Below are 27,991 nucleotides of genomic sequence, written 5' to 3'. Positions count from 1 at the left end.
ACAATAATAATTAAAGAGGAAGAGGTCATGACCTTGAGAGAGAGTAGGGAGGACTTGGGAAGAGTTCAAGAGAGGAGAGAGGAAGGAGAAAAAGATGTGAATACAATGTGAATGCAGAAAATTTTAAAAAGAAGTTTTAACTTTAAAAAAAGGAGTAAGTCCAGTATTCCCACTGGGAAGACCACAGAACCTAAACAAACAGCAAAGCACCTCAAAATCCTGACCAGCTGATGGAGGGGTTACAAAAATGTGAAGGTGTGGAATCTCTTTCCAGAAACTAACTTCTCGGTTGGTCCCAGGCTCCAGCCTTCCCCCTTTTCCCGCGTGAGATTGATTCCTAGAAGAAACTCCACTTCCCCGGAATGCCTTGACTCCCAGTTTGTTAGTCAAAGGGAGGGAATACCTTCATCCCTGCCAGGCCAGTTCCATGCCCCAACTCCTAGTTCTAATTCTTCAGTCTTGAAGCACACATGTCTGTGTCTGAAACATATGCCGTGAACAGAGTACGAGGGGGCTGAGGTTAGAGTGCGTTCTATTTGTGCCAGGCAGCTGAGCACAAGAACCGTTCCTTTATGATGTCTGGACTTTTGGTTGCTTTTGGAAGGCTGGCACAAGCAGCTCCATCTTTGTTTGAGACAAGGTCTCACCATGAGGCCTAAGCTGGTTCCAACTTTATGATTCTCTTGTTTCAGCTTCTTAAGCATCATGGGCAAGCACTACTGTGCCCTGCATGCTAAACTCTTAATGGTGGAATGGATGTCATCTCATGATTACAAATATATTATATACATACATATATATAGTTATATATATAAAACACATACACACTAAACTGTGAATGATATCAAAACACATGGCTTTGAGCATATAGCCCTATTCCTTGCAGTGGGGAGTGTCTTGGGAATATCTGCTGTAAAAGATAATTCATTCTGCAGCTGATTTATCAGATAAGAAATCCAAAGGAAAAGCAGTAGTGTTGGGGGGGCACAGTTTCCTGGAGGGACAGTTGTTGGCTACAATACTTCTTACTCCTTAGCCACTGGACGAGTTTCTTATTCGTTAAAAACACGTGTGCCGAAGCCAGAGGAGGATGCCAGGTGTCCAGCTCCCTCACCCTCTGCCTTCCTTGAGACAACATCTCTCATTGAACCCAGAGCTCCCCATTTCAGCAAGTGTGGCTGACCAATGAGTGTGGAGGGTGTGCCTGTCCATCAGCACAGATTACAGGCATGTGTGGCCATACCCAGCCTTGTTTTGTTTTTAATAGATGGGATCTGGGGATTCAAATTCAGGTTCCTATGCTTAGGCATCGGGCAGTCTTACCCACTGAGCATCCACAGCCCACTAAGCTTTATTCTCCGAGCAGTTTTAAGTCTGCAGACACACAGGACACCGAGTAACCTGTTCTCACACCAAAGGGTGTTCTCTGTTGCCAGCCGCTGGTGGCACCGCCAGCGTTTGGGCCGCCTGGTGCCCCAGGTTGCTGTGTTATTGTCGACTACACCCCGCTGCATGGGTGTTTGTGGCCTCCTCTGTTCTCTGGGACTTAAAGAGTGGATGGTGTCATGTGCCACCTTGGCAGTATCACATGGGATAGTTTTCCTGCCCTAAAAGTCACCACGCTGACTTAAAAGGAAAGAGAACAAGCTGCTTGAGCCCCCTTGCTTTGAATATCAAGGCGTTTACAACCATCGTGCATTGGCTAAAAACACATGAAACACAGCTACTTTGTGAGTCTCCATCCCTAACACCCTCCTTGTGACATTAGTTTCTCATCTGAAATTGGATAGTTAATGATGCTCTTTTCCAAACCAGACAATGAGAGAGTCTTTTGGGAAGAGAAAGACATTTATTGCAGAGTGGAGCTCATCAAAGAGAAAATTACACAATTTGCCACACGCCTTTCTTCATGGCTGCTTCTGCTTCTCTTCCTGTCACGGATTCTATTCAAGAGAGGAAAGGCAGGTTAGACCACCTTGGTGTGCGTCAGCATCCCTGCATTGAAGGCCTGGCCTGGGATTCCTGGGAATTGCTCAAAAAGTGATCCAAATGCCACAGGAGACCTGAACAGCTACACAAAGCAGCCCGCTTAAGACCAAAGGCAGGGTGAGAGACACCACAGGAAGATGAGGGAGCCTGGTCAGGGGACAAAGACAGCCTCACAAAGGGAGCTCATTTCTCAAAACAGGAAGGACCAGAGAGACTCCTTGCAGAGGCTCTAGCCAGGTGCTGGCCTGTGAATAGGGGATGGAGAAGTCCAGCAAAGCAGTGGCTGACCAGATGTGGTGGTAATCTGAGGAGATGGGGCTGGAGACGAAATTTTCACAAATCCACCCACTCATTCATCCATCAGTTAATCTGTTCAGTAAGCAACAATGCATGAAACATGGATTGAGGACTGTAAAGATTAAAAAAAAGACACAGTATTGACATCCCAAAGCATTTAAAGTCATAAAGTAGTGGAGGAGATGGATGTCTCGGAGGTTTCAGATGTCTGACTACTGACACCCAAGGCAATCAGCTCCTGGAGAGGGCAGTAGTGAAATGCCCTGGGGTAACCTGGACAGGAGCTGGGAATGGAGCTGAAGCCCAGGGTCTAGTAAGAACTGCCTACTGTGTGAGCCTTCTGTGTGAGGCAGGAAGCAGAGGGAACCAGGACACCAACAAGGGGCGCAGACAGGGACCACACTACTGGGGTCATTGTCCATGTCCCATAGTACTGGGGAGCTCAGACACACCCTGAGGTTAGGAGGGCCCTTCCAAACTTGCGTTAAGAAGCGTTGGTGACTGAGCCTTCAAGGGCAGGAAGAAACTGTCAGGAAGATTTGGTACACATTCGGCTGCAAAGAAAGAGGAGCAAAGAACAAGGAAAGAGGCAGAGCCATGGAGCATTGCAGAGGAAGGGCTGGCCGAAACCACCACACCTTGGGTGAGGAAGGGAAGAAGCCTGAACTTCATGTCTCTGGCGTGCTAGCCACAGTGATGAGGGGAGAAGAGTGGGTCTCTAAGGAAGAACTTTGGTTTAAATTTGCAGTGGAATAATCAACAGAATGGGTGGCATGTTGTTGCTCACTGAGCCCATTGTTCAACCTAGAAGGATGGGTCAATCCCAGACAAGCACATCCAAGCACTGAGGATGCCTGGGGCCACCAGGATGGGGGCAGCGAGTAGATGAAGGGCTGAGGGAACGTGATCGTTTGAGGAGCAGGAAGAAGAGTGCTCTATGAAGAACAGGGAGTTCTGGCCAGAGAGGGGAGTCAGAGAAAGGAGAAAGTCTCAGCAGCAAGGGGGTCTCAGGACAGGAGTGGTCATCACTATCCAAACCAGCCATGGGGTTGAGTGAGGAAAGAGGTGGATGCCTGGAGGGAGGAGGGAGATGGCAGGGTGAGGAGAGAGTAGATGAAGTCTATGGATGACAATATGGACTGCATTTCAAGAGGATAGGATGAGACATAGAGGAAGAGATGCTCAAGAGGAGCCGAGGATACACCAGCTACAGAGTGCATATACCATGGGATAGTCAGTCTGTAGTCTCAGCTTTTGTTTGTGGGTTCACCCACTCACTCATATTTGCTTGTACCCCTAAGTCAATTCTCATGGCCTCTTATTCGGTTGTGGACAAGCTTAGAGTGACCCAAACCTTGAGACATCCTGTCCGTGTGTTCCCCACTGAGGTCCAGTGAGGAAACATCCTATCTTTTGTTTCAATTCTCATGTTCGAAACAAGCGTCCTTTGTAAAGTTTATTTGCTATTGTGGATTTTTCCCATGTTTTAGCTTTGTGTTGATGGGTTACTGTTTAAAATGTCTTGCCAGTGTAGTGTTGTGTAGTATTCCTAAGTCCAAGAAGGCTGGGGCAGACTTTATGGGCAAACCTACATGTTATATGGTTCTTTGTGTGTGTGTGTGTGTCTGTGTGTGTGTGTCTGTGTGTCTGTGTGTGTGTGTGTGTCTGTGTGTGTGTGTGTGTGTGTCTGTGTGTGTGTGTGTGTGTGTGTGTGTGTGTGTGTGTGTGTCTGGGTGTGTCATGTTTTATGTGTTGGTGATAGCATCCTGGTCTCTCAGATGCTATACAAGTACCCTGCCACTGGGCTGCAGCCATTGCCTTTCTGATAGTTGTTTTTCATTCTGAGAAAAGGTCCCACTAAGTTGCTTAGGCTGGCTTTGAACTCTCTCTGTAAGAAGGTCTTGAACTTGTGATCCTCCTGCCTCGGCCTCTTGTGTAGCTGGGATTTTTGCCCTGCACCACCAGGCTCAGCTTGGATGTGCTCTTCTCTAGCCTGAGTTACAACACATTGGGCATGCATTTAATTTTTTTTGGTTTTTTTTTGTTTTTTTTTTTTAAAGAAGAATCAACAAAATACATTCAATAAGGCATCTAATCAGAAACACACATGAAACCATGTTGCATACTACTCTATTAAGGAACTGTCAAGAACACAGCTTGGAGTTGCTGCTGAGACTTCCCACTTTCCCGGGCTCCCCTCTCTGGCCAGAACTTCCCGTTCTTCATAAAGCACTCTTCTTCCTGCTCCTCAAATGATCACGTTCCCTAGGGTCTGAACCTCAGCCCTTCGTCTACTCGCTGCCTCCCCTTATGTTTCTCATAGATGCAGTGGTTTAGTAAGTCCATGTTCTCACGTGTGTAGACCATAACTAATGCAGATCTCGGGAGCTCACTGGACCTGGTAAAACAATTGTTAAGAGCTGGAGGGTGCAGGAATGAAAGCCAGGGAAAAGTGGAGAGTGATCAGGCTCTTGCCTCTTGGGCCCTAGTGGGGTTCCCCGCCTCTTTTCTTGTGGGTTCTAGATCCCTTTGGTAGGTGAGTATGTTCTGGAGATGATAAGAAATTCTCACTGATGAGCCTGAAACATAAACAATGAAATCCCTCCCCAAGAGGCCAAGGTGCCTCAGGTGTTAGGGAACAGTGCCCCCACGTGGTTGGTGGTGGCAGGTATGCTGCTCACAGTTGCAAAGTTATGGCTAGTTATCAAGAACACATATAGTAGAGCCGCTCAGCACATCATAGATGGATCTCAAACATTGAAGTTTCACGTAGAGATGTATCACAAGGAAAAAAAACAGGTGTAGGAAGCAGAGATGCGAAGGTAAACAACAATCCCAAGAGCATCTGTGCAAACAGGACCTGTCTGAGCACCTCCCCACTTCTCTAAGAAACAGATGATTGCTATAAAATTGACATAAGGTAATGTGTGTGAAGGGACTAAACCACTAGATAGTCTTCCTGGGTGTGGTGGCTAGGCGCAGAGAGGACATTTGACCAACAGTGCCTGAAGAAATGAGTGGGAAAACCATGGGACTGGTCTTTTCACTGTTGGCTTATAGAGCAAAACCATCAGACCTGCCTCTGCCACTGCTCTTGGGGACAAGTTAAGAACCCTATGGACAGCAACAGGGCAGAATAAAGTAAATGCCCCGGCTCAGATTCTTCTGGCCACTCACAGTTGACAAGACAGAACTGTCACGCTACAAAGATTAGGAAAGTGCAGAACTCTCAAGCAGAGCCTTCTCAACATGAGATTGGGCCCTGGTTTTTCCAAACTTCCTATTTTGGAGTCCCACTAACAAACAATACCATGGCTACTTTATTAAATAGTACGTTTCACTCTCTACTCATGCATTAAATCCTTTGCGGCAACCTTAAAGAAGCCTAGAACAGTATTTATTAAATTATAGACACATTTCCTCAGCTTCTATTTTAATCCAGGGACTGGGGCAGGCTCGTGATAAAGTGGAAAAATGTGATTCACAATTTAAAAATAGTAGTCTCACTAATGGTCAATCTCCCACTCATTCTATCCTGGCTATTTAATGAAATTAATAAAGGATATTTTCATAAATAATTTTATATAGACACTAGGGATATCTCCACTAATCGTTGACCTAAAATAATAAGGATAGCTAGATAAGGCACCTGCAAAGAGTTCACCGTCTAAAGGGAAGAAAAATAAATCAAGCTGACACGCAGCCTTGGAGGTGCTGAGCCCTGCTTTCAGGGATGGATGCCTGTTAGAGGCTACAGTGCAGGTTTAGAAAGAGACCAGCTGAGCCCAGAGCACACCGGGGCTGCCTCCTCACTAGACCCACTGTGTGACCATGACTAGCTTCATTTTGTGACTCTCTGCAACATGGTGGACTGTTTCAAAACTTGCCCTGCTAAAGGTCACATGAGGGCAGAGACGTAACTGGGACACTAGCAAAAATCAATGTACAAGCCAAAGCTGCTGCATTTGGCCTTCAGTCTGTGTTGCATTTAAAGACACGTGTTTGGGGTGATTCATTTCTCGGCAGATGTTAGATGATGCAACTCTATTGTGACACATGCATGCATGCACACTCGAGGTAGTCATATCATCAATACACAAAGCACAGCCGACCCACTGAAAATTCTTTCCCCACACCCTGCCCTCGCTCCAGATGCTCTTACTGGGGCAGTTTTTGCATGTATGTGAAGAATACGATGAGTCTCTTTCTTCATAATGAATAGTTTCTTGATCTCAGTAAGAAGCTGGTTTTTATTTTTAGATTAAAAAGAAAATCTGCCGCTTGCATCTTTCATCTATAGTGAATTTTCTCTCTATTTTAGTAAAATGTCAGTTGACTTCTTTCAAATTGTAAGTCGTTAAAATTAATTATGCCATGCTTAGCTGCCTTTCAGGCAGAAGCCTCTCAAGAACCCAATGTGAAAGATCCCAGCACCTGCTCAAAAGACACTGACTGGGCATGGATGTGCCCAGTGTCGTAGACTAATTACAGGATCCTGCAATGAATGCTCAGGGAGCTCCCTGAACTCAGCAATGAGAGTGTCTGCCTGAGAGTATATGCCTGCCTGTATGTATGGGCACCATGTGTGTGCCTGGTGCCCTCAGAGACCAGAAGAGGGCATTGGATCCCCTGGAACTGGAGTTACAGATGGTTGTGAACTACCATTCCAGTGCTGGGAACTAAACATGGGCATCATGGGAGCTCAGGGAGCTAGCCGTGTGTGCAGAGCTGAAGTAGGAAGGCTGCTGTGAGCCTTTGGGGCGTTCAGATCATGTCTGAAAGCATGCAGTATTGGACACACTATAAAATGAGCAAAGGGCTGCTGAGATGGCCAGCAGTTAAGAGCTGCTCTTGCAGGAAACCTAGGTTCAGTTCCCAGTACTTGAGGGCACCAGGCACATACATGGTGCATACACGTATATGCAGGCAAGCACTCATCCACATAAAATGAATAAATGTTTTCTTTAAAAATGTAAAGTACATGAATGCTAAGGCTTTGTTGGTGATTTTGTTAGTAATTTGTGTGTCTTCCTGTAAACATGGCTGCCCTTGAATCCACACCTGTAATTCCAACTTTTTATTTAATTTTTTAAGATTTACTTATTTTATGTATATGAATGCCTACATGCATGTATGTGTGCCCCATGTGTGCCTGGTGTCCACAGAGGTCAGAAGAGGGGGCTGGATCCCCTGGAACTGGAGTTGCACATGGTTGTGAACCACCGTGTGGGTTCTGGAAATCAAACCCAGGTCTTCTGCAAGAGCAACAAGCACTCTTAACCACAGAGCCATCTGCCCAGCCTCTGCAATTGGATTGTAAGCTTCCTTTTAACTGCATCCTTCATGGGGTCCCTTTGATGCTTGTGAGTTTTCAGAATACTTATCTGCTTGCTCTCGTGCCTGGTGATTGAGAATGTGTATAGCGGCGAGACTCCACCATGCTGGGTGACAGTTTAGTAGACCGGGCTTGGCCCACAGCTCCCCAAGGCACCAGGGAAAGTGTAAAAGCCATTGTTCTGTTTTTCTCACTGTCTGATTTTGCACACCTCTGCTTTACCCTGCAAGTGAAGTCAGCATCAGAGGGCAGCAGAGGAAGGTCAAGGTCTCCTCATCTTTCAGGACAAACTCAAGGACAGCAGGCAAGGCAGGCAGTGTGGGATGGGGCCCTGGGGCCGGGATGCAGTCAGTCATCAGTGGTGGGGAAGGAAAGGGCAGGCTGCGGTCAGATAAATGTGCCTCTGCAACAACCAACCTGGCATCCCACAGATACGGGGAGATGAGGAAGGCCAGAGGAGAATGTCCAGTGATGCTCCCCAGATCTTTAAGCTGGGAAAGTCAGGTGGGTATCAATGGCATCAAAAGAAAGGAGAGTGGCAGCACTTCTGGATCTCACAGGAGACCCATGGCCAGTGCCTCCCACGGCAGCTGACATAAGGACCCCGATCTTGGGACAGTGTGACTCATTTGAAGATAGCCTACCCATCAGTGACAGTGATGGACAAGTAAGAGGAAGAGATGGCAGTGTAGTCTATAGAAGAGAGAAAGACCCGGGCTGAGAGAGTACTCGTGGCCAGCAGTGTTGAAATGACAAAAAGAGGATTCCATGAAAAACGTTATGGAGCCTCCTGGGAAGAAAGAATGGGGGAAGGAGGGTTGGGGTAGAGGCTGGGTAAAGCAGGGGCTATTCTCTTTGTGGTTTGTAAAGTGGAGAAACTTGACCATGTCAGTAGCAGCAGATGCCACTGGGGGAAGACGGGGGTCCATGAGATGGAAACACAGTGGTTGGAGGAGGCAGGAGGCAATGGAAAGCCAGAATGGGCACTAAGGAGCATGGGAAGGAGAGCCAGAGCCCTCCGAAGCCACGGCATTTACTCCAGGCTCCCTGTGCTTCTAAATGATCATAATGTAAGTGCTCTCTCTTACCTCCAGGATGTCACTCGAAGCCAGAATTTATTCTTGCTCTGTGATGGAGGTTCTGGAATCTTCTATATGCAAGAGGATGTCCTCTTCTCACCATCTCTAAAGATGGAAGGGAGAAGCAGAGAGTTTGTCAGGCATGAATTATTGAGAACAAGTCAAGCACAAGCAGAGCCCTCACTGCCCACAGAACACCCAAGGCACCATCTCTTGTCTTCCTCAACAAGCCTCAGGCCCTCTCATGTCACAGCGGCACCCAGAGCCCACGTGACACCCTCAGCCTCAACTGCAAGCCCTCAAGGGCAGGAACTGTCACATTTCTCTTTCAGTCCTCCGTGGAAGTCACCCCAAGCTTGTCAGACACATTTGTGGAATGAAATTAAATCATTATGTTCAAAGGCATCTCAGAGACAGCTGTACATCTGCATTAACGATGCTCCAAGGCCCAAATGTGCTGAAGTGTTGGCTTGGAGATGCCTTCTGACACACACAAGAGGACTGGTCACATGAATTTACATCTGTACTATATTTTTCATCCCTTGTTCTCTCTCTACACCACCCCCCTTTGTGTGTGTGTGTGTGTGTGTGTGTGTGTGTGTGTGTATGTGTGTGTGTATGTGTGTGTGTGTGTGTGTGTGTGTGTGTTTCCTTCTGATTGTGTCTCTGTCTCTTTTTGTTCCTCCAGTGTTCTTTGTCTTTTGCTCTCTAGCTCTCTCTTCCTCTTTCTCATCACTGGGGAAATCTGACACGTTTTATGGACACTCACACATCCCTGTCAAGATACCTATGTCTATGTAGTAAGAAACTAATTTTCAGTTCAAAGCCCATGGGGGCCTGAGACCTTCCAACAACCAAGTCAGGAGCTTGAATACCAATCCTTTGGCCCCAGTCAACATCAGTTGAAAGGGCTCATCAATAGCCTATCTACCTCTTCATATAGTCTCTGATGCAGAGATACCCAGCTAAGCTGTTCCTATGTTCTTCACCCCAGAAACTACAAGACGAGGATGGCTTGCTGTTAGAGATGCTGAATTTGGGGATATGCTGGTGTGTAGCAATTGGTAGTAAATCTCCCATGTAGATTAAAAGTCTGACTCATCAGATTTATTTCCTGTTTTTGACCATTTCCAGAATCAAATCCCAAGAGCTAACAGTTTCTACTGTAGCAGACGTTCAAGGACTAGGCTGTGGATTCTGAAGGCAGTTCTGTAAGAAATGTCGAAAAGGACGCTTGAACTGTGATCATGGCTATGTCAACTCTCTCTCTCTCTCTCTCTCTCTCTCTTTCTCTGTGTGTGTGTGTGTGTGTGTGTGTGTGTGTGTGTGTGCGTGTGTGTGTGTGTGTGTGTGTGTGTGTGTGTGTGTGTGCATGTTCTCCCAAAGAGATAAACTTTGGGGGGATTTAAAAACTGAAGTTTCAGGTTTAATTTCTAGCACTCACGATCAATTGGAGCGTGAAGATGAGACATGGAGCTCTCTAATGTGTGGATATTGGTGTCACTTATTATAACAGGACTCTGGACACAGGGTGGATTTCACAATGCTAAAAACAAGTGTGGAGAATGCACAGGCCTGGTTCAAAGTCCTGGCCTCTGTGCTCGTCACGTGACTGAGGACAACAGAATCCACCCTGACTGCATAGATGAGGTTGGGTCCTGACCCTTCAAGGGGAACACAGCCACACACTGGACCCTATAACTCAGATAGCGTATGCAGGGGTAATAAGTGCGTACAAGCATGAGGCCCTCTTAAGGGGAACCTTTGCCCCTCCTGCTGCAGAGATGTTGGGACCACTGAATGGAAAAACATCTGTAGAAATAGAGAGAAGTACCTTACAAAAGCCTCCAAGGAGGGTGAGAACATAGTGCAGCCACAGCCTGGGTGTGAGAGTCAGAGGGGGAAGCCCTGGTAAGCAGCAAGTGTGGGGTATGTACTCTGTGTCTGTCAATTGACACCACGTGTTTTCAGTACTGAGCTCTTCTGGGTATAAGTGGTGACCACGGGGCTGACAGAGCCGCCCAGAAGACTGGAATAAGGAAACTGACCATACAAGGATGGACTAAAGTTCCAGTTTCTTCGTTTACTGAGAAGTCTGGTCGAGTCTGGTAAAGGAGGGAGATAGCCAGAGAGAAGGTGGCCCAGAAAACGCTTCAGGTAGGACAAGAAGAAAGGCCAGTGGTGACTTTCCAAGTTGACTTAATACTTGATTCCTGGAGGCTTCTGTGTCAGCCAGTGCCTGAGTGTTCCCTTCTCACGGTTTACAAAGCAAGTTTATACATTAATGTTCTGGTTTGTTGAAGTGATGTCCTCTGTGCGACGGCTTCAGTGTGGGCCCTGCTGATGAGCAAAGGCTCTAGCAGCAGCTCCCAGGAGGAGGAAACAGACCACTTACCGAGTGACTGGTCCTGGAATCGTTCGCTTCTGGACTCATCAGAAAGAAAACCTGTAACACATTAACAACGATCAGGCCAGACTTCCCCACCCACTTCCAGAGAGTGCTGGAATCCTGGAGCTGAACCTGCAAATGTGCTCCTTAGATTTCCTGTGTATGACAGGAGAGAATTTTATTGACATTAACGCCAATAGGAAAACTCATCAGAAACATAAAAAATGGCTTCTAAAGAGCAGAGCGTGAACCTGATGCCATTTACAACTAAACATTGCGCAGGGAGGGAAAATGAAGAGCCTTCTATGATCCAACCAAAACACCTTGAGAGACAGTGACATGAATGCCAGTCACATGACTGGTGACGGCTGAGTCTACCCTGATTAGGCACATAACCACATGCTAGACCCTATGGCATGGATGTTGCATGAAGGAAGAATAAGCATGTCCAAGTGTGAGGCCCTCTTAATGCATATGCTGGTTAGTTTTTTGTCAGTTTGGCATAAACTAAGTCATCTGAGAAAACCTCTACTGGGAAAACGCCCCTACCAGATTAGCCTGTATGTAAGTCTATGGGGGTGCATTTTCCAATTGATGACTGATGTGGGAGGGGCCAGCCCACTGTGGGCAGTGCTACCCCTGGGCAGATGGTCCTGGGTTGTATTAGAAACCAGACTGAGCAAGCTATAGAGAGCAAGCCAGTAAGCAGCACTCCTCCATGGCCTCTGTTTCAGTTCCTGTCTCCAGGTTCCTGCCTCGAGTTCCCTTCATGATGGATCATGATTGAGATGCGTAAGCCAAATAAACCCTTTCCTCCCCCCAAGCTGCTTTAGGTTGTGGTATTTTATCCCAGCAACAGAAATAGGACTAGAACAAGGAGAAATTGACATTCACCCTACCAACCCTCAGTTGGGACCACTGAATGCAATCCTACATGGAGAAGTCTGTAGAAATACTTAAGCAAATGGTTACATTATTACCCAGTGAGATAAGAAAGAACAGAAGTAAAACCAAGTGTTTGCTTTTTTGTAATGACTTTAATTGTTCAAAGGTTATCTGTAAAAAATCTAGATTGAAATGCTTCCCAGAGAACTGTGATTTGAAGTTGTATGAAGGAAAAAAACAAATAATATTTAAAGGTCATAGTTCTCAACTTACCAAGCAGATAATCATTTCTCCGTCTATAGGATCTTGCCATGTCCCCAAACATCATCTAAAGAAGTTTAGATATCAGGATGAAAGAGAAAACTGTAAATGCTACATAGAGGACACGGATATATAATGCATTCTGTGAAATAAGGGTAGGTCTCTATGGTATCTAATGTGTATATTAAAGAGAGCACAGTAAAATGCTGGAAAGATGGCTCAGTGGTTAGTTAATTAATTAAAACAATTTCAGAGGAAGATAACTCAGGAAAAACAGGTGGGATGATGCATGCCTGAATCCAGGCAGTCAAATGGCAGAGACAAGGAGATCGTGAGTTCAAGACAAGCCTGGGCTGTAAAGTGAGACCTTGCCCTTCCCACAAAAAAGAAATGACAGAAGCCAGGAAGGAAGGCAAGAGGGAGGGAGGGAGAGGACAGGAAATCCCATGGAGAAGAGCAAGTTACATGAAATTTCAGTCAAAGCCAAAGCTTTCACTGTGCTTCCAAAACGCTACAGAGCAGAAGTGGAACTTGATAATTAGACCAACTTCAGGTCAAAATGTAGAGCTTTAGAGGAAATGTCTCCGTGAGAATTCCAATTTACACTTTTGAGATCAATAGTAGTTTGTAGAAAACTCCACAGTCCACACACTTCATTATGAAACAGCCAAGGGGTGGGTATGTGGACTCCACAGAGGACATTAATGCTCATATACAATTTTTTTTCCGAGACAGGGTTTCTCTGTGTAGCTTTGGTGCCTGCCCCGGATCTCACTCTGTAGTCCAGGCTGACCTCGAACTCACAGAGATCCGCCTGCCTCTGCCTCCTGAGTGCTGGGATTAAGGCGTGCGCCACCACTGCCCAGCTATAATTCTTGAAGTTAGAGTTTTGTGCACTTTTTAATATAATGTTCCTAATAAAGCTCTTTCTCGGCAAACTGAATAAAAATAGAAGATGTAGAGAAAGCTATTATGCAGCTGCACAGTAGTAGAGAAGATTTCAACACCAGTCAAGGATATTACCCCACTACAAAGGAGCAAATGATGTAACTGTGGTGTCAATCACACCACTGGAGTCTGGAAGGTTCTTCCTCGTGCGCACTCCTGACCACTTCTTCCCCAGCATTCTTGTATTCCTTCAACAAGTCTTTACTGAGCACCTATCTGGCATCAAGTTCAAATGAGGCAGACGAAAACTAGCATCCCCCAGCCTCAGGAGGTGCAGTCTAGTAGGGAAAGTTGTCAAGCATGTAATGGGAGGTCAAGTCATAAGTGTGCATCATTGATTTCATAGTAAGAATGCAAACCACTTTGTCGTGGCTAATGTTGGCTGTTAACTTGATGGGATTTGGAATTACCTAGGAGACACACCTCTTGCAGAGTCTATGAATAGGTTTAAGTGAGAAGTCCCACACTAAACGCAAGTGGTGCCATGCCATGGCCTGGGGTCCTAGGATGAATAAAATGGGGGAAAGAAGAAAGCCAGCTGAGGACCAGCACCCCCACACCTCTCTACTTCCTGACTTCAGACACAGTGTGACCAGCACCTCACAGCCCTGCCACTACAGCTAAGGCTACCATGCTTTGCCTGCCATGATGGGCTGTCCCCTCAAACTGTGAGCCCAAAGGAACCCTCCCTTAAGTTGATCTTGTCACTGATACACTGTCCACGGAAATTAGGGACAAAAAGGCTGCTTCTGCCACTGACTCAACATCTATGGTCCATCAGACTCTGGAGCTGGTGTTTCACATCCTTTGACGCCTCATTTGGGCTCACAGGGAGGACGAAGACAGGCTCTAAGGTGTCTCTACACTACAGATTAGCTTGTCAATCACTCTGGAAGTGTTTATCTAACCTATCTCATTCCCTTTCAAGGTTGAAGGCTCAGAGGCAAGTCAATATCCTAAACCTGAGGTCATTTTCCATTCCAGGAGGATCAAAACTTTGAAGGATGCCCCTCACCCTACCCTGCAGAGCAATTATCCTGAAGGCAAGGCTGCACCCAGGAATAGAAGTCATCGCATTTAGGAACTAGGCTGGTTCCTTTCGGCAAAGAAAGTGACTCATAGTTTATCAATTTACTCGATTGGATTGCAGGACAGATTGGGGCTGAAATAATGATGAGTCAGTGATGAGGGCACCACATCTTGCTAAGAATTGCTTAGTCATGCTTATGTCTCTCACCTTCTGCTCCATTTTTTTTTCTTTAAACCTAGACTCTAGACTCATGTTTAGACTTCAAAGATGGACGTGGGGGTCACTGGACCCTTTTGTCTATTGCTCTTCCAGTGTGGCCCCATTAAATAAATCTCTCTCTGCTTTTCACTGTTTCTTTCACTGGTTTATTGGAATGGTTGCCCCACCACACCTGCTGGGACTGCAGCCCAGGCCTTTGTCCTAAAAACTCTGGTGACAGCTGGTGTCTTTATTGCTCAGCATTTAATAGGTGAAGAAGTTGAAGATCGTGGAGGTTGAAAGAAGGCTAAGAATCCTGACCTAGAGCTGCAGATCTAACAGTTTTGAACACTGGTTCAACAAAAACGCCCCTGTGCTCATCACTGAGCTACAGACTTGGGTGTCAAACTTTGAAATCTGGTAAGTAATGCTCTGAAACCAAGTCCTGAATCTCGGGGAGGGAAAGTAAGAAAGAGGGAGAATGAGAGGGTTAAAAGAAAAAGGAGAAGGAGGAAGAGGAAGGGAGAGGAGAGAGAGAGAGAGAGAGAGAGAGAGAGAGAGAGAGAGAGAGAGAGAGAGAGAGAGAGATTCTACCAGCCCTGTTCCTCTGGAGAACCCTAACTAATATGCTGACTAGTTATGTTTTGGTGATTGTGGACAGCTAGAAAGTTTCTGGTTTAGATCAAATTCCCTTGGGCTATCTTAGCCCCCAACAGCCTTTTATTGCCCACCTCTATGTAAGGCCTAACATCCTTGTGATCATCAAGTCAAATCCTTTGGGGAATGTACCGATCCCTAGCTCCCAGCAACCCCGAAGCTAAAAGTGACATCAGATGCCTCGGAGGTCCCTAACAGTTTCCCCTCTTTGTTGTAACGCATCTACACAAACGTTGTTGAGAATTCCTTGATTTTGTACTCTAATTGTTCTGTGCCTATAAAAACATGAAATAAAAAAGCAAACTACCACGCTGGGACAGAGCATTTGGGGACCACTGAATCTGTGCTCCCGGGCCATGATCACTTCCATTTAGCTCCCAAACGAACTTCTTCTTATTCCCTTTGAGGTAAGAGCTGTGCTGCTGTATTTTGTGTTGGGGGAGTGAGGTGGAGAGAAGTAAGGATTATGGAAATGAGGCAGTAGTTGTTCAAGGGAGAATCCAGCTGTGTGAGCAGAACTCTGTCTTCTGGCGTCCCAATGATGATCCAGCCATCCTATCAAACTGCTCAGCTTTCACAGACCATCCCCAGACCCAGCTGGAAGGAGACAGGCCCCCATCATACCTCCTCGCTGCTGTTGGAATCAGATGCGGAGGCCCAGCGGCAGTGAGCCCACACATCCTGCACCTGTCCCTTGGACATCTGCACGGTGCTCCTGCAAGCAGCTGTCGGCTGCAAAGATAGAGTCATGAGTTGCTTCTTCAGCACCCTGTGGGAGGGGTTGGCCCCTGGACAACAAACTGGGAAATAATGCAGGGTTTGCAAAATGAGGCAGAAAGGGGAAATTCACAGAGGTGGTTCAGTTTTCCAAAGCGAACACTCCGCAGAACTAAGCAGCAATAAAAAGAATGTTTAAATATCTCCATGAGTTTAATACCAGTCTCTGAGAAAAGTCCACCTTCCCTCATGAGTACAAAGGGCTGTCTGAAATCCAGTCTTGCTTTAACAGAAACAAGTGGGAGAGATGCCACACATTTGACTATATGACATATACATACATACACACATACATAGGTATGTATGTACACACACATATATACATACACACACACATATATATATCTGAGTGCATGTGTGTATATGTCATATATATAGATATGGATAAGTCACTTGGCCCTAAGATTTAATTAGAAGTGCATGCCTGTGACAGTTCTCTGTAAGACAGAATCCCATTGAAGTTTATGAGATACATAACCAAATTATTCCCTTTCTAATGAGACCTCGGGAAGTCACTCATTTGGCTGGAAACATTTTGGATCTGAACCAGTGGTTTCCTTCTGATCAGCGAGGGTCCCACCCCACAACAGCTGACTATTCTGGTCACAAGGAATGCAGAAACAAATAGGCCACGTGACCTGAAGGAGAAGGGGAGACACTCTGCAGGCAACACTCAGTCATGGACAGTATACCAAAGTGAGGTTCACAGTTTCACACTCATATTGGGCAGAGTTTCCAATGTGCTGGGGCTTCTCTTTGCTGTGGGCCTCTTTGCATCCACTGTACCTGATACAAACCATCCCCACCTTGTGAGACTGATAGAATATGTACGGGAGAGCTCATCTGTACTTTAGAGAACAGGACACTGGGGCAGTAAGGGTTAAAGAATTGGCCAATATCACCAAAGGCTGCAGATTCCAAGCTCAAGAGCTCACTCTCTTAAGCACAAAACACACAGTTCATGGCAGGGAATGCTGTAGTAACTCAGTGTGTGGCTGAGTGCCAGACAGGCAGTGGTCACGCTCCTTTGGTGACCCCTGACCCACTCCTGGCCATGGAAGTAGTGAGGGTCTCCCTTGCATTACTTTCTGGGTCACTTACCACATAGTAGCCCCTTCGGAATGTACAGGAGGAGGGATCACCAGAGTCTCTCAGGCATGTAGTTTCCTGAACACTGAACTCCAAGTTCATGACCAAGGTGTCTTCATCCAGGACATTGACCTTCACAAAAGCAAAGCATGGATTTGCAATAGACATGTTTTTGAGATTCATGGTGCTGGTATGATTCTTTCTGCCCAATGAGAAAATGTTGACAGAATCACCTACTCGCTGGAAAAGCTATGTGTTTTCTTAGCATCAATGTGGTGGCATGCACTCACATTGAAGCCTGTAGAGAAAAGCCATGCAACATTGACAGCTGTGGAACCACAAGCTGAGTGTGGCAGGCACCCCTCAAATCTCAGCGCTCAGAAGGCTGAGGCAGCAAGTTCCAAGCTGAGGCCAACCTAGCCTGTATAGAGAGATCATGTCCCAAAACAATAGTTAATGGAAGGGAAGAAGGGAAGGAATGAGGGAGTGAGGGAGGGAAGGAGGGAGGGAGGGAGGGAGGGAGGGAGGGAGGGAGGGAGGGAGGGAGGGAGGGAGGATACAGAACATATACCTTCACACCAAGGCCAACATTGCTTCTAAAGATTTACATTGGCAATTCCTTCTCCGTGGAGTCCGTACTTATGAACTGACCTAGTCACCAAATATTATTTGTAACTCCTAAATTAGTCACTTAGATTTTTGCCATTGTTCCTGGAAACACGCAAACTGGCAAAGCTTTGAGTTACCCAATGTGCATGTCCTCAACTAATGGGAAGGAGGAGGTGAAGTGGTCTGCCTTCTTATTCCAGCCTGTGCACTGTGAATACAGTTCTCTACACATGGATTCAGTAAGAGTTCTTTGGGTGGAAATCCTAGATTCCTGGGCAGTGAGTTCCATGCTAATGAATCTACAATGTATATTATACTAGGTACCAATAAGCTAAAAAAAAAAAAAAAAAAAAAAAAACCTCACAAAAATAAGGCTACATATTGAATGTGTCAGTGAAAGTCTTGTGCCCCAAAGCTCTGGGGAACCCCACTCTTAACCTCTCCTAGGAGCCTAGTGTTTGCCAGTTCAGTCTAGAAAACAGCAAGAATGGATTGCATGGACTCGAAGTGACATTTTCTTAGTGGAGGCATCATACATGTCCACCGATTCCTATAATGAGTAAACGAGGCACAGGCCATACCCTGGTTGAGCACTTTTGACCTATGACTAAATCTACCTCGTTTTCTAATTCTTTTCAAACTTCCTGAAGAACCTGCGTGGTCTGAGAACTGGGGATGTTATGATGCTCCAAGCCCTTCCCTGTGCACTGGGCACCTGAGGCAGAACAGTAAAGATGTCAGCCAGCTGTGATTCCAGAGTGGGTAGCACCCCACAAATGTTTGCAAAAATTAAATAAATAAATAAATAATAAGCAAGACCATTCTGGAAGTTTGTACCGAAGAATGACAGCAAGAAAGCGCGTGATAATGGGGGGAAAGGGAGGAAGTAGTTGTGTTATTAAAAAAAAAAAAGGACCCAGAAGAACCTTCCAGAAGAGGGAAAATGTAAGCAGAGACTCTAAGGCTAGGACTTGTTGTCTGAGGGAAGAGCAGAGCCCAGCATCCTGGGACAAAGTCTGACCCATGCTACAAGCGCAGTGTAAAGAGGGGAGAATCATTTACTGCAATGTTGGAGAGATGGGGGAATGTCAGACGAACTGTAGTCTTGTCAGCCATGGGAAGTCTCTACAGAGGACAGAGGCAACCCAGGCTTCTCCGTCCACCCATGGTAATTTCTGCTGCCAACATCCACTCGGGCATACCCTTACGATTCTCTCTCAAACACACTCTTTTATTCTTTCTGCAACCAGGCTAGAGGGCTGCGTTTCCAGGACCTTGTATGCGGCTTCTCTTTGAATTCCAAACTCTGTCTTTATACTAATTAGCTCTCCTCCCATTGGACTGCAAGCGGCCGGAAGCAGCCTTCCGCACTTGGCCGCACACTGCCCCTTCCGTCAGATGCCGTAGTTTCCTGATGGGGTTGGAAGGGGATGCAGAGAAGAAAGGTCATCTGGCTAGTGAGGAGGCCTGGGTAAGTCTCCCTCACAAAGGAAGAATACAGTGCTGAGGAGTAGTGTAAAGGCCATCTCTGTTCTATAATTTTGCAGAAACTTTGGTGGCCCTGTGTGCACTTCCTGCGACATTGTGGAATGCAGAGCTCGAGGAACGATCACGGAGAATGATGGGGGAGAGTGAAGGAGGAGCAGGAACAGGCAGAAAAGCATGAGGTGGGGGAGCAATACTCGGAGACAGCAAGTATCTCATTAGTATCTGTTAGGATCACATAAGTCATCTTTAGGTACGTGGGCCTAGAGTCAGGCCAAGATGGCCACATGTCCGAATATTCTGGGTTAGCCATGCTTCACTGGCTAACCTGTCCGTGGTGTCCCCGCTTAGTTCTCCCTGGATCTGTCCCTGTGTTCCTATTTAATGAATTGCCTTGTTCTATAGTGAGCAATAGCTAAACTATAAGTGAATTTAAACTGTTGATCTGCAAATTTGGCAAGAGGATGTGGGTTCTACAACACTCTAAAAGAATTGCATCGGGCGCCAATGGAACACGGCCTAGATGCCAGCAAAAGCGGGGTTGGAGAAAGAGGCAACTTCATTTGGTGTAGCTTTCTTTCAGAAGCAGTGTGGCCTTTGGCTGGCGGCTGCCTATACCTGCCTCCAAGTGCCTCTCCACAATAGTGTTCAGTGCCAGCCTTGACAGTCAGGTCCAGGGGCTGGTGCCTTATTATAGCTCAGCCCACATCTTCGCAACCTCAACCAGATATAAAAGGCAACTGAAGCTGGTCAATGAATTTGCTTTGCATTCGGAAAAGAAAGCACGGAACCAGTGTCTGAAAAGGGAGGCCAAAGGGACTTGTCCTACATGAAGGCAGGCTGGGAAAGTGCAGTGTGCACTCTGTTGAGCAGCAGAGGAACAGCTAAGTGTAAGAAGCCATGGGTCTAGAGTAGGGTGGAGAAGAAAGAGAGCCGTAGAGACTATGGTGGCGGTATGGCCTCTCCGTGGTGGTAGTGGCTGCCTGGTCATGTGGCCACGTGGTTCCACTCTTGGCTCCATGAGCCTGTCTGCTCTATTTCTTCCTCATCTTTGGCATAAACATCAATTGCTTGGAGAGCATTTCTGTCCCTACCTTCCTCTGAGCCCCATTAAGCCAATAAGAAAACAGTGAAATCCTCAGGGGGCAGGAAGGAGAGATGCTCCTCTATGATACTGCTCCATTTCCCCCCTCATTTTTGCTACACCAAGTCACAGCACCAGGTCACAGCAAGCCCAAGATAATGTCACTTTGCTCAGTTCTCCGGGTGATCAGGAGACAGCGCCATAAGGCTGACAAAGTGGGGTGTTTCTTGGGCTCCGAAGCCAACGTTTCTTTCCTATAAACACTGGGAGCCCAACGCTGAGTAGGAAGAGAGGCTCCTCACTAGAGCAGCTCCTACTAATCCAACAGCATCCTAGGAGCCAGGGGGCCTTCAGAACTCTTCACCCCAAACCAGGACACGCACAGAGAGAAGCCAAGGTCAGAGGCAAAACGCAGAAGGAAGAATCAGATGTCCCAAGAAGCTTGGAGAACCCCAGGGCAAAAACTGTAATTAAAATCTCTTCTCTGAAACAGTCAGCATGAAAAAGGAACGGCTGTGATCTTTGTAAACGGAAAAATAAAAATGATCTATTAAAGAAAGTAAGCAAGGACATAGCAGAGATGTCAAAGGAGGTGGGGGGAGGGGTCCCCAATCACTCACTCTTTTCAGGGAGCTCCGGGTCTCCTGAAACAGGTAAGGACTCAGGGATTGAGAGTTCACCTTTGCCACTGAGGCCTTGAGGGCTTCCTGCAGGGAGGAAGGATCGAAGTCGTACACCGGGAAACCTGGACAGCAAGAACAGAGTCCACAGTGAGAGGCGATGGAGCCCGGAGAGGGCTCCGAACCCCTAGAGCGGGTGGCTAAGGGTGTCCTTTACCTAAGGCACACCGGTAGTGCATTCCCAGCACCAACGTAATGAGCGTCCGCAGCATTGCCCACTTCATCCTGAGGACTGTGACCCAGAGCCAGGGAGATGGCCCCTCTACAGCTTCAGGATGACAGTTCTTTCTGAGGGCGGCTGTCTTATCCTTGTCACCTGCGACCTGGCTGCCCTGGCTGACTGGAGCAGGCCGGAACTTCAACAGCGATGATTGATTCCAGTGTCAATATTTACTGCTGACTTTTCCTATGGAAAAGGTCCAGGCTGAGGCCACTTTTGAAGTTTGGACCTTTCCATGGGACTTTAGCCCACAGCAGGAGACATCCAGAGAAGCTCGGGTCTCCATGCATGGTGACTATTTTCTCTCTTTGCATTTCATTCTTTGGGGGAGGGGCCAGAACTGTAGACCCAACAAAATGGTGAATTTAAAGCAGTTGTGTATTTATTCCTTACCTGGTCCTCAAATTCCTTCACCCTCGTCTCTCGATGCCAGCTTCCTCCCTCCCTAGAGACAGTGCACACGCAGAGTGATTTTGCCTGCCTGCTTAGCTCTGCCTGCCACCTCCAGTGCGTGACAGGGACCATGATTCCAAAACCGCAATGGTCGTGTCTGTGACACAGAGCATAATGAAGTATGTGTTGAATGAGGGAGCGTATGAATATACCAGGTCTCACTGCATTGTCTTTCAGGTCCTTCATTTGAAGCTGGCACTAACTTCTGCTGTATAACAAGTACCCAGAGCGTGCTGCTCAGAGAAAATGACCACTAAAATGTGTAATTCCATTAATTTTAACCTGGTTTGAACTCAATTCCATTAGACTCTTCCAGATTGAAGGAACATCACCATCTGGCTCCAAACACTCTGGTCTCGTTAAATGAACTGCAGTAATAAAAGCCATTGCAGATGAGCGGAGGGGATGAAGGAGGCGACAATAGCTTCGTGCTGCCAGCAAGGGGCTATTGATTTTGCTTGACGCTTACTGGGGTGAGGCAGGAGCACCGGATTGCTCAGATTCTCTTGGCTATAATTAAGTGTTAGCACCGGGCATGCAGGGTGGGCTCTGAGGAGAGCTAAAAAGCGATGGTTTTTAAAATGCCCCTGCAGAATTCCATCATGTCTTGTAAACCCAGAAGATTAAATGTAAGCCATGCAGACACACACTCATGCTATGGTGATTTCTTGTTCTTCCTCCAATGTGCAGAAATGTGTGCCACACTCATTCCCGCAATTTTCTGCTATTCCAACCTCAGATGCTTGGTCCAAGATATTCAGAATTAGGTGGCAGTAAGTGAAGCATCGGATCACTTTTTGCACAGTCCCGGAAAATCATATAAAGAGCATCACAGGCCATTTAACAGGAGGACCTGGAAACACACTGAGCAAGGACCAGTGGGCGGTGGCCGCATCATAAACAAAGATGCATTTTCCCCCAAGGTCACTTCCTTTTTCTCATCTTTGCCGTCAGATTATTTGCATGGGGGGTGGGGGGGCGAGTAGACCACTAAATTTAGAACAAATGTAAAACTGGAATCTTCAACTGATCCCCCAACCACGAACTTCACAGCTGCCTTCTAATTTCTTATGGCATCATGATTTCTAAACTGAGCTCCATGGCCAAGAGTCTGCTTGCTGGCCTCATCTCAGTATTTCTGTGTTCTGGAAATGTCAATGGTGTTGTTAGGATGATCGGCACGCTGCAGCAGCAAAGCCCACAGCTTCAGAACCACCTAGGATTTTGCTGAAAATGTTTATCTTTCAGACCCATCCAGAAGCAGCCAGCAGAGACTCCAGGTACAGGAGCAGCCGCTTTTATTTGACGGAAACCCCACCACCACCCTGTAGAAACTCCCTCCCCCTGTTTGATTCAGATCCACACTCATGTCTGAGAAAGGCTAATACAGAACAGAGATTCTCAGCCAGGGGACTTTGGCCGTGTGAGCGTTATGTCTTGAATATGATCCCCCCCCCCACACACACACACACAGGTCCTTGTGTTATAGGCTACCTCTGCTGGTGGTGTTATTGCCTTCAGGAGGCGGGGCCTACACAAAGGAAGTACCTCACACGTGGGTCCCAAGGAGCACTTTCTCCTTCTGTCTCTTCAGCTCTCTCAACTTCCGGCTCCCTTGTCAGGGGCAGCTTTGTGCCTCCACAACCCCCTGACACAATGTTCTGAGGAACCATAGGTAATTCAGTTAAGAAAATTAAGAACTTGGGAAAACTGACTTCTGTCTGTTCACGCAGCAGCTCTATCCTTCTTACCTCCCTGTTAACTGTGTCCCGGGGGTCTAGTGTCCACAAATCTTAACCAACACTAGTTATTTTCTCTTCTCTGGATAATGGCCATCCTAACACATGTCAAGTGAAGCTTCGCCCTGCCTTCAATTTGCATTTTCTTCATGATTGATGGTTGGGCATCTTTTCACATTCCCATCATTCATCTACACGTCTCCTGGCTGGATTCATTTGGGCCCTTTAGGTCAGCTAGCCAGGGGCTCATCAGTTTGCTGTTTTCCAGGGGTGGCTCACAGAGAGCCTAGTTCTCTTCTACTGTTTTCTAGTCTCTATTTTTGTTTAGGTCTGCCCTGGTCTTTATCACTTCCTTCCTTCAGCTGTTTGGGACATGTTTTTTTTTTTTTTTTTTTTTTTCTAGTTCCTTGAACTCTCAGTTTGAGCATTTAGAGAGGGGTTGGTTCCATCAGCACCCCAAGGTGAGCAAAACCCGAATAGTCCCCCAATCAGCCACCCAGGCAGCCACAGCGTGTACTGGACTTTGCCTCTGTGAATCCCCAGGTGGAAGCTGGCCGGTGAGTCTCTCCTCCCATCTGTTTGTTCAATGCTGCCTAGGGGACAGGACGCCCTACAACTTCCCTTCTGAGGGGCCAGACCCCGTCACTAGCTCTGGACGTTCTTGTGCAAGGAACTCGCTGGGTTGGAAACTGAAAAGAAGCTGTGTCTGCAGAGACAGGGTGACTGGTGAGGAGTTCCGTACCGTGGAGAGATGAAAATATTTTAGGTCTCAAAGCTAATGACTTTATCTTGAGCTACCTTTAGGCCCTGGAATGGCCATTCCTTGCCCACTGCTGCGTCTGAACTAACATCTTGTGACTAATAAATAGAAACACTCTGAAATCTCTTGGCTTAGCTTCCCTAACCCTGAAGCTAAAAATGTCATCAGATAGCATCTTAGACCTATGGAAAAGCTCCCCCATCTTGCTGTAACCACCTCTCTGATGGACCCACTAACGCATTTTAAACTTGCCTTGATTTATGACTTTCTTTGTTCTGTAAAAACTATAAAAGCTTCATTAAGCTGCTTTGGTATTGAAACATGGAATTTAGGGTCACCTAAGTCTGTGTTCCTGGGCCATGTTACTCAATGGCTCCAGAATAAACTATCTCTTGTTCCTTTAAAGATGGAAGCCACAGGTTTTGTGTTGATACTGCCCTATGATGTTAAATTGGTGCCTACTTTGTGGGAAGAAGAATCTGAGACTTACTGTCCTGTTGTGTGGTTCCACTCTCGATCATCTTGTGCTCAGAGGTGAGCAAGGCCAGACAGAGAAAGCTCCAGAGGACTTATATACAAAGAAACTCTCCTGCCTTTAACTCATTGGCTAGAGCTGGCCACATGGCTCTGACTAGCTCCGGTTTTGAAGTCATCAGGAAAGCATGGCCCATCTTGTACTGCGACGGCGGTAGATGTGGTGGTTTGAATGGGACTGTCCCTCATAAGCTCCTCCATTTGAATGCTTGGTCATTACAGAGTGGCACTACTTGAGAGGGATTAGGAGGCATGACCTTTTGGAGTAGGTGTGGCCTTGTTGGAGGAAGTGTGTCACTAGGGGTGGGGTGGGCTTTGTGGTTTTGAAAGCCCAAGCCAGTCCCAATGTCTCTCTCTTCCCGCTGCCTGTAGATTCAGATGTAGAACTCTCAAGTACTTTTCTAGCACCATATCGGCCTAGAACTGGGTGCAGCCATGCTCCCCACCATGTTGAAAATGGACTAAACCTCTGAAACTGTAAGCAAGACCCAGTTAAATGCTTTCTTTATAAGAGTTGCTGTGGCCATGGTGTCTCTTCACAGTCAGAGAACACTGACTAAGACAGAACCAAACGTGAGTCCCAGAGCACGAGTGCCGACCGTGGAAGGCCACATGCTAGTCCGTGGACAGTGTAGTCAGGATCACAAACAGACCACACCTCTGTGGCCGTGGAGCACTTGAGAAAAACTGTAATGTAGTTTTCCTGGGAGAACAAAGAGCTGGAGAAATTCAGTTGTACAAGGTGAGGCTGGGGTTGGGACAGAAAAGAGCCAAGAGTCCACTCTCTGCATCCAGGCACCAAAGATCTGGAGATTGAAGAAGTAACAAGAGAAGCCTACCATTTTGAAATATGAAGATAAAGAGTAGGGGGGAAAATAAGCAAAAAAGTTGTTTTTACCCCCAAAGTCATGAATGATGTCTTCAGCTCTCCGTTAACTTAACATGTGGTAGGCAAGGATTACTACTTTTTAATAAGCCCCATATTCACCAGATGGTGGGAATACATGTCTTTAATGCCAGCACTTGGGAGGTTGAGGCAGGTGAATCTCTGAATTAAAGGCTAGCCTGGTCTACAGAGCAAGTTTCAGGACAGCCAGGGCTACACAGAGTAACCCTGTGTTAAAAAACAACAAAAGAAAGAGAGAGAGAGAGAGAGAGAGAGAGAGAGAGAGAGAGAGAGAGAGAGGAAGGAAGGAAGGAAGAAAGGAAAGAAAGAAGGAAAGAACAGAAATAGTCCCATGTTCTTGGTTTTCTAAAATAGGTCAAATATTATTTCTTTTATGAAACAGGAGTTTGTCTTAGATATAGAATTTAAGCTTGAGCATCAAGAGAGGGTGAGTGAGAGACATGTACAAGAGCGGCAGCCATGAACACGTGGTAATAATCTCCGGCTTCTCATGAGACCACCTCAAATATAGCTGTGAAAAAATAAAAAAAAAAATAAACCGGATGTCTCAAGACTAGGAGAAATACCCCAAGTACTTAATATAGACGGCCTCATCTCTTTAAAATGCCCATCAGTACCATGTGTCAGCTTGCAACTGGCATGCTGAATCAGGTAGCTCTACCACCACAAATGCCAATGAGCAGAGACAGAAACTCAGTCTTTCAACTGTGTTTTATTTAGAGACCTGGCAATCTGAGAAATCAGTGGATTAACACCCTAAAAAAAAAATCCTGCCTTCTAGCTCATCAGCCAGCAGATTATGTAGGGAGACTCAGGAGGCTGGAGAAACAGAGGCAGTCAGGCATTCTGGAGCTCAATCTTGGCCCTCTGATCAAGTTATGTCTCTGAGACTTGTGATGTCCAGCTCTCGTTATCACCCCTTTCACTCCTCCCTCGTTCTCTGGGTGCGTGGACTCAGGCACTTGCCAAATTACTGAGTCAATTTGTACTCCTCCAGGGGCATCTGGGATGGAGGAGGGTTGAATCAAAACCAACACACCATGAGCAGTGTTGGTGCTGAGCTATTAATGTGTATGTGCTGACTCCAGCCTCCAATACGGAATCTAGCCTTCCTTCCATCTGCTACCAGTACCTGGGGGAGAAAAGGAAAGCGCGTGGTGAGATGGCCTGCCGACCCTTCCATTCTATGACCTTTCACGAAGCTGTGGACGGAAGGCCTAGAGTTAAGTCCTGTGTCTGGTTCTGCCTTCACTGTCCGCAAGCATGCCAGCACAGGATGTCAGGGCAGAAGAAGTGAGTAACGGAATGGCCGCCACTGAAGAACTGAATGACCTCCATCTGAAGATACCCCGCAACCTTGACGCCTTCAGTAACTGTATTTGGTAACAGGTCAAACCCTCGCTGCGGTACATCATAAGGTCACGTGTCTCGATGCAGAACACAGCTCTCATCTCGAAGGGAGTAAGAGACAGTTTATTCTGGAGACAAATACGAATGGCTATTTCCCAGGAACACTGATTCCAGTTGCCCAAGTTTCCGACATGGAAACGCCTCATGAAGGTGTTATAGTTACAGAACAGAAGAAAGACATAAGTCAAAGGATTTTTAAAAATACCTTAATGGAGACGTCGGGTTGTCAAGGTTACAGTGAAACAAAGAAATCTGCCCTGGGCCTGAGATGCTGTTTGAAGAGATCTTAGCTCTTGGATTGGTGGGAGCTGGCCACCGGCTAACATCCTAAAATGGCAAGGATGTTTGGTGGGACACAGAGGTGGGACACCAATGACAATTAAGAAGCTAAAGACAGTCCAAGATAAAATGCCTTGATCCGAAACAGTCCAGCTCTCCACAGCCATGGTATTCAGTCTTCAATAGCGGGGGGCATAGAAGTTAGGCCTTATCTTATTTGGGGGTTTTTGTCAAATTCATGTTGTTGAGCCACTCCATTGGAGACCAGTGTGTAGTGAGGTTCCAGAAAGCTACATTTTTTAAATGTTGTTTCATATACATTTTTAATTAAGAAATAATTACCTCACTTCCCTCCTTCCCATTCTACCTCCAGATCCTCCCATAACCCCTCCACTCTCAAACTGATGGCCTTTTTCTTTCATTATTATAGTTACATAATGCATTTGTGTGCACAAAGACCTAAGTGCGACCTGCTGAGTCCATTTTTTGTTGTCTGTGTACATATGGTTCCAGACCTGACCATTTTGTATTGAATACCAATCAGGGGACTCATTCTGGAACTTACTGTATATCCAATGCTGGTTTCAGACTCATAATCCTCCTTTCTCCGCTTCCCAAATACTGGCCTTACACTGACTGTTATCACTGAGTCCAGCTTCATCCCCTTAGTCTAAATGCAGCCACATGGCTCCCATGGGCCAAGGACTATACTGAACACTCCCAGCATCCCAGTTGCCCTACAGAACAGTCATGACGTGGTCTCCTCAGGGCCAACAAGGAGGCTTCTCAGAGAGGCAGGTGCCTGGCTCCTCTTGTCAACTGTTACATCGTCTACTCCTAGTGTGAGAATTATCGGTAGAGACTCTCCCCAAGACCAGTAGAGACTCTCCCCAAGAC

General features: G+C 46.6%; 1 protein-coding gene across 1 annotated transcript; it reads right to left on the bottom strand.

Annotated features, from left to right (window-relative positions):
- Positions 1 to 1,827: 1,827 nt before the first annotated feature.
- Positions 1,828 to 21,152, bottom strand: Spp2 (secreted phosphoprotein 2). The gene is made up of 8 exons (XM_028876304.2): positions 20,950 to 21,152; positions 20,733 to 20,857; positions 16,947 to 17,066; positions 15,693 to 15,800; positions 12,248 to 12,302; positions 11,096 to 11,146; positions 8,710 to 8,805; positions 1,828 to 1,943 (listed from the first exon to the last, which is right to left on the bottom strand). The coding sequence occupies exons 1-7, from the start codon at positions 21,014 to 21,016 to the stop codon at positions 8,720 to 8,722; spliced, it is 612 nt and encodes a 203-aa protein (XP_028732137.1). The 5' UTR covers positions 21,017 to 21,152; the 3' UTR covers positions 1,828 to 1,943; positions 8,710 to 8,719.
- Between the last annotated feature and the right edge of the window lie 6,839 nt (positions 21,153 to 27,991).

This window comes from Peromyscus leucopus, chromosome 13, assembly GCF_004664715.2.
Source record: "Peromyscus leucopus breed LL Stock chromosome 13, UCI_PerLeu_2.1, whole genome shotgun sequence".
In the NCBI taxonomy this organism is placed as follows: domain Eukaryota; kingdom Metazoa; phylum Chordata; class Mammalia; order Rodentia; family Cricetidae; genus Peromyscus; species Peromyscus leucopus.
The sequence above is the reverse complement of the archived record's forward strand: the minus strand, read 5'-3'. Positions and strand labels throughout refer to the sequence as shown.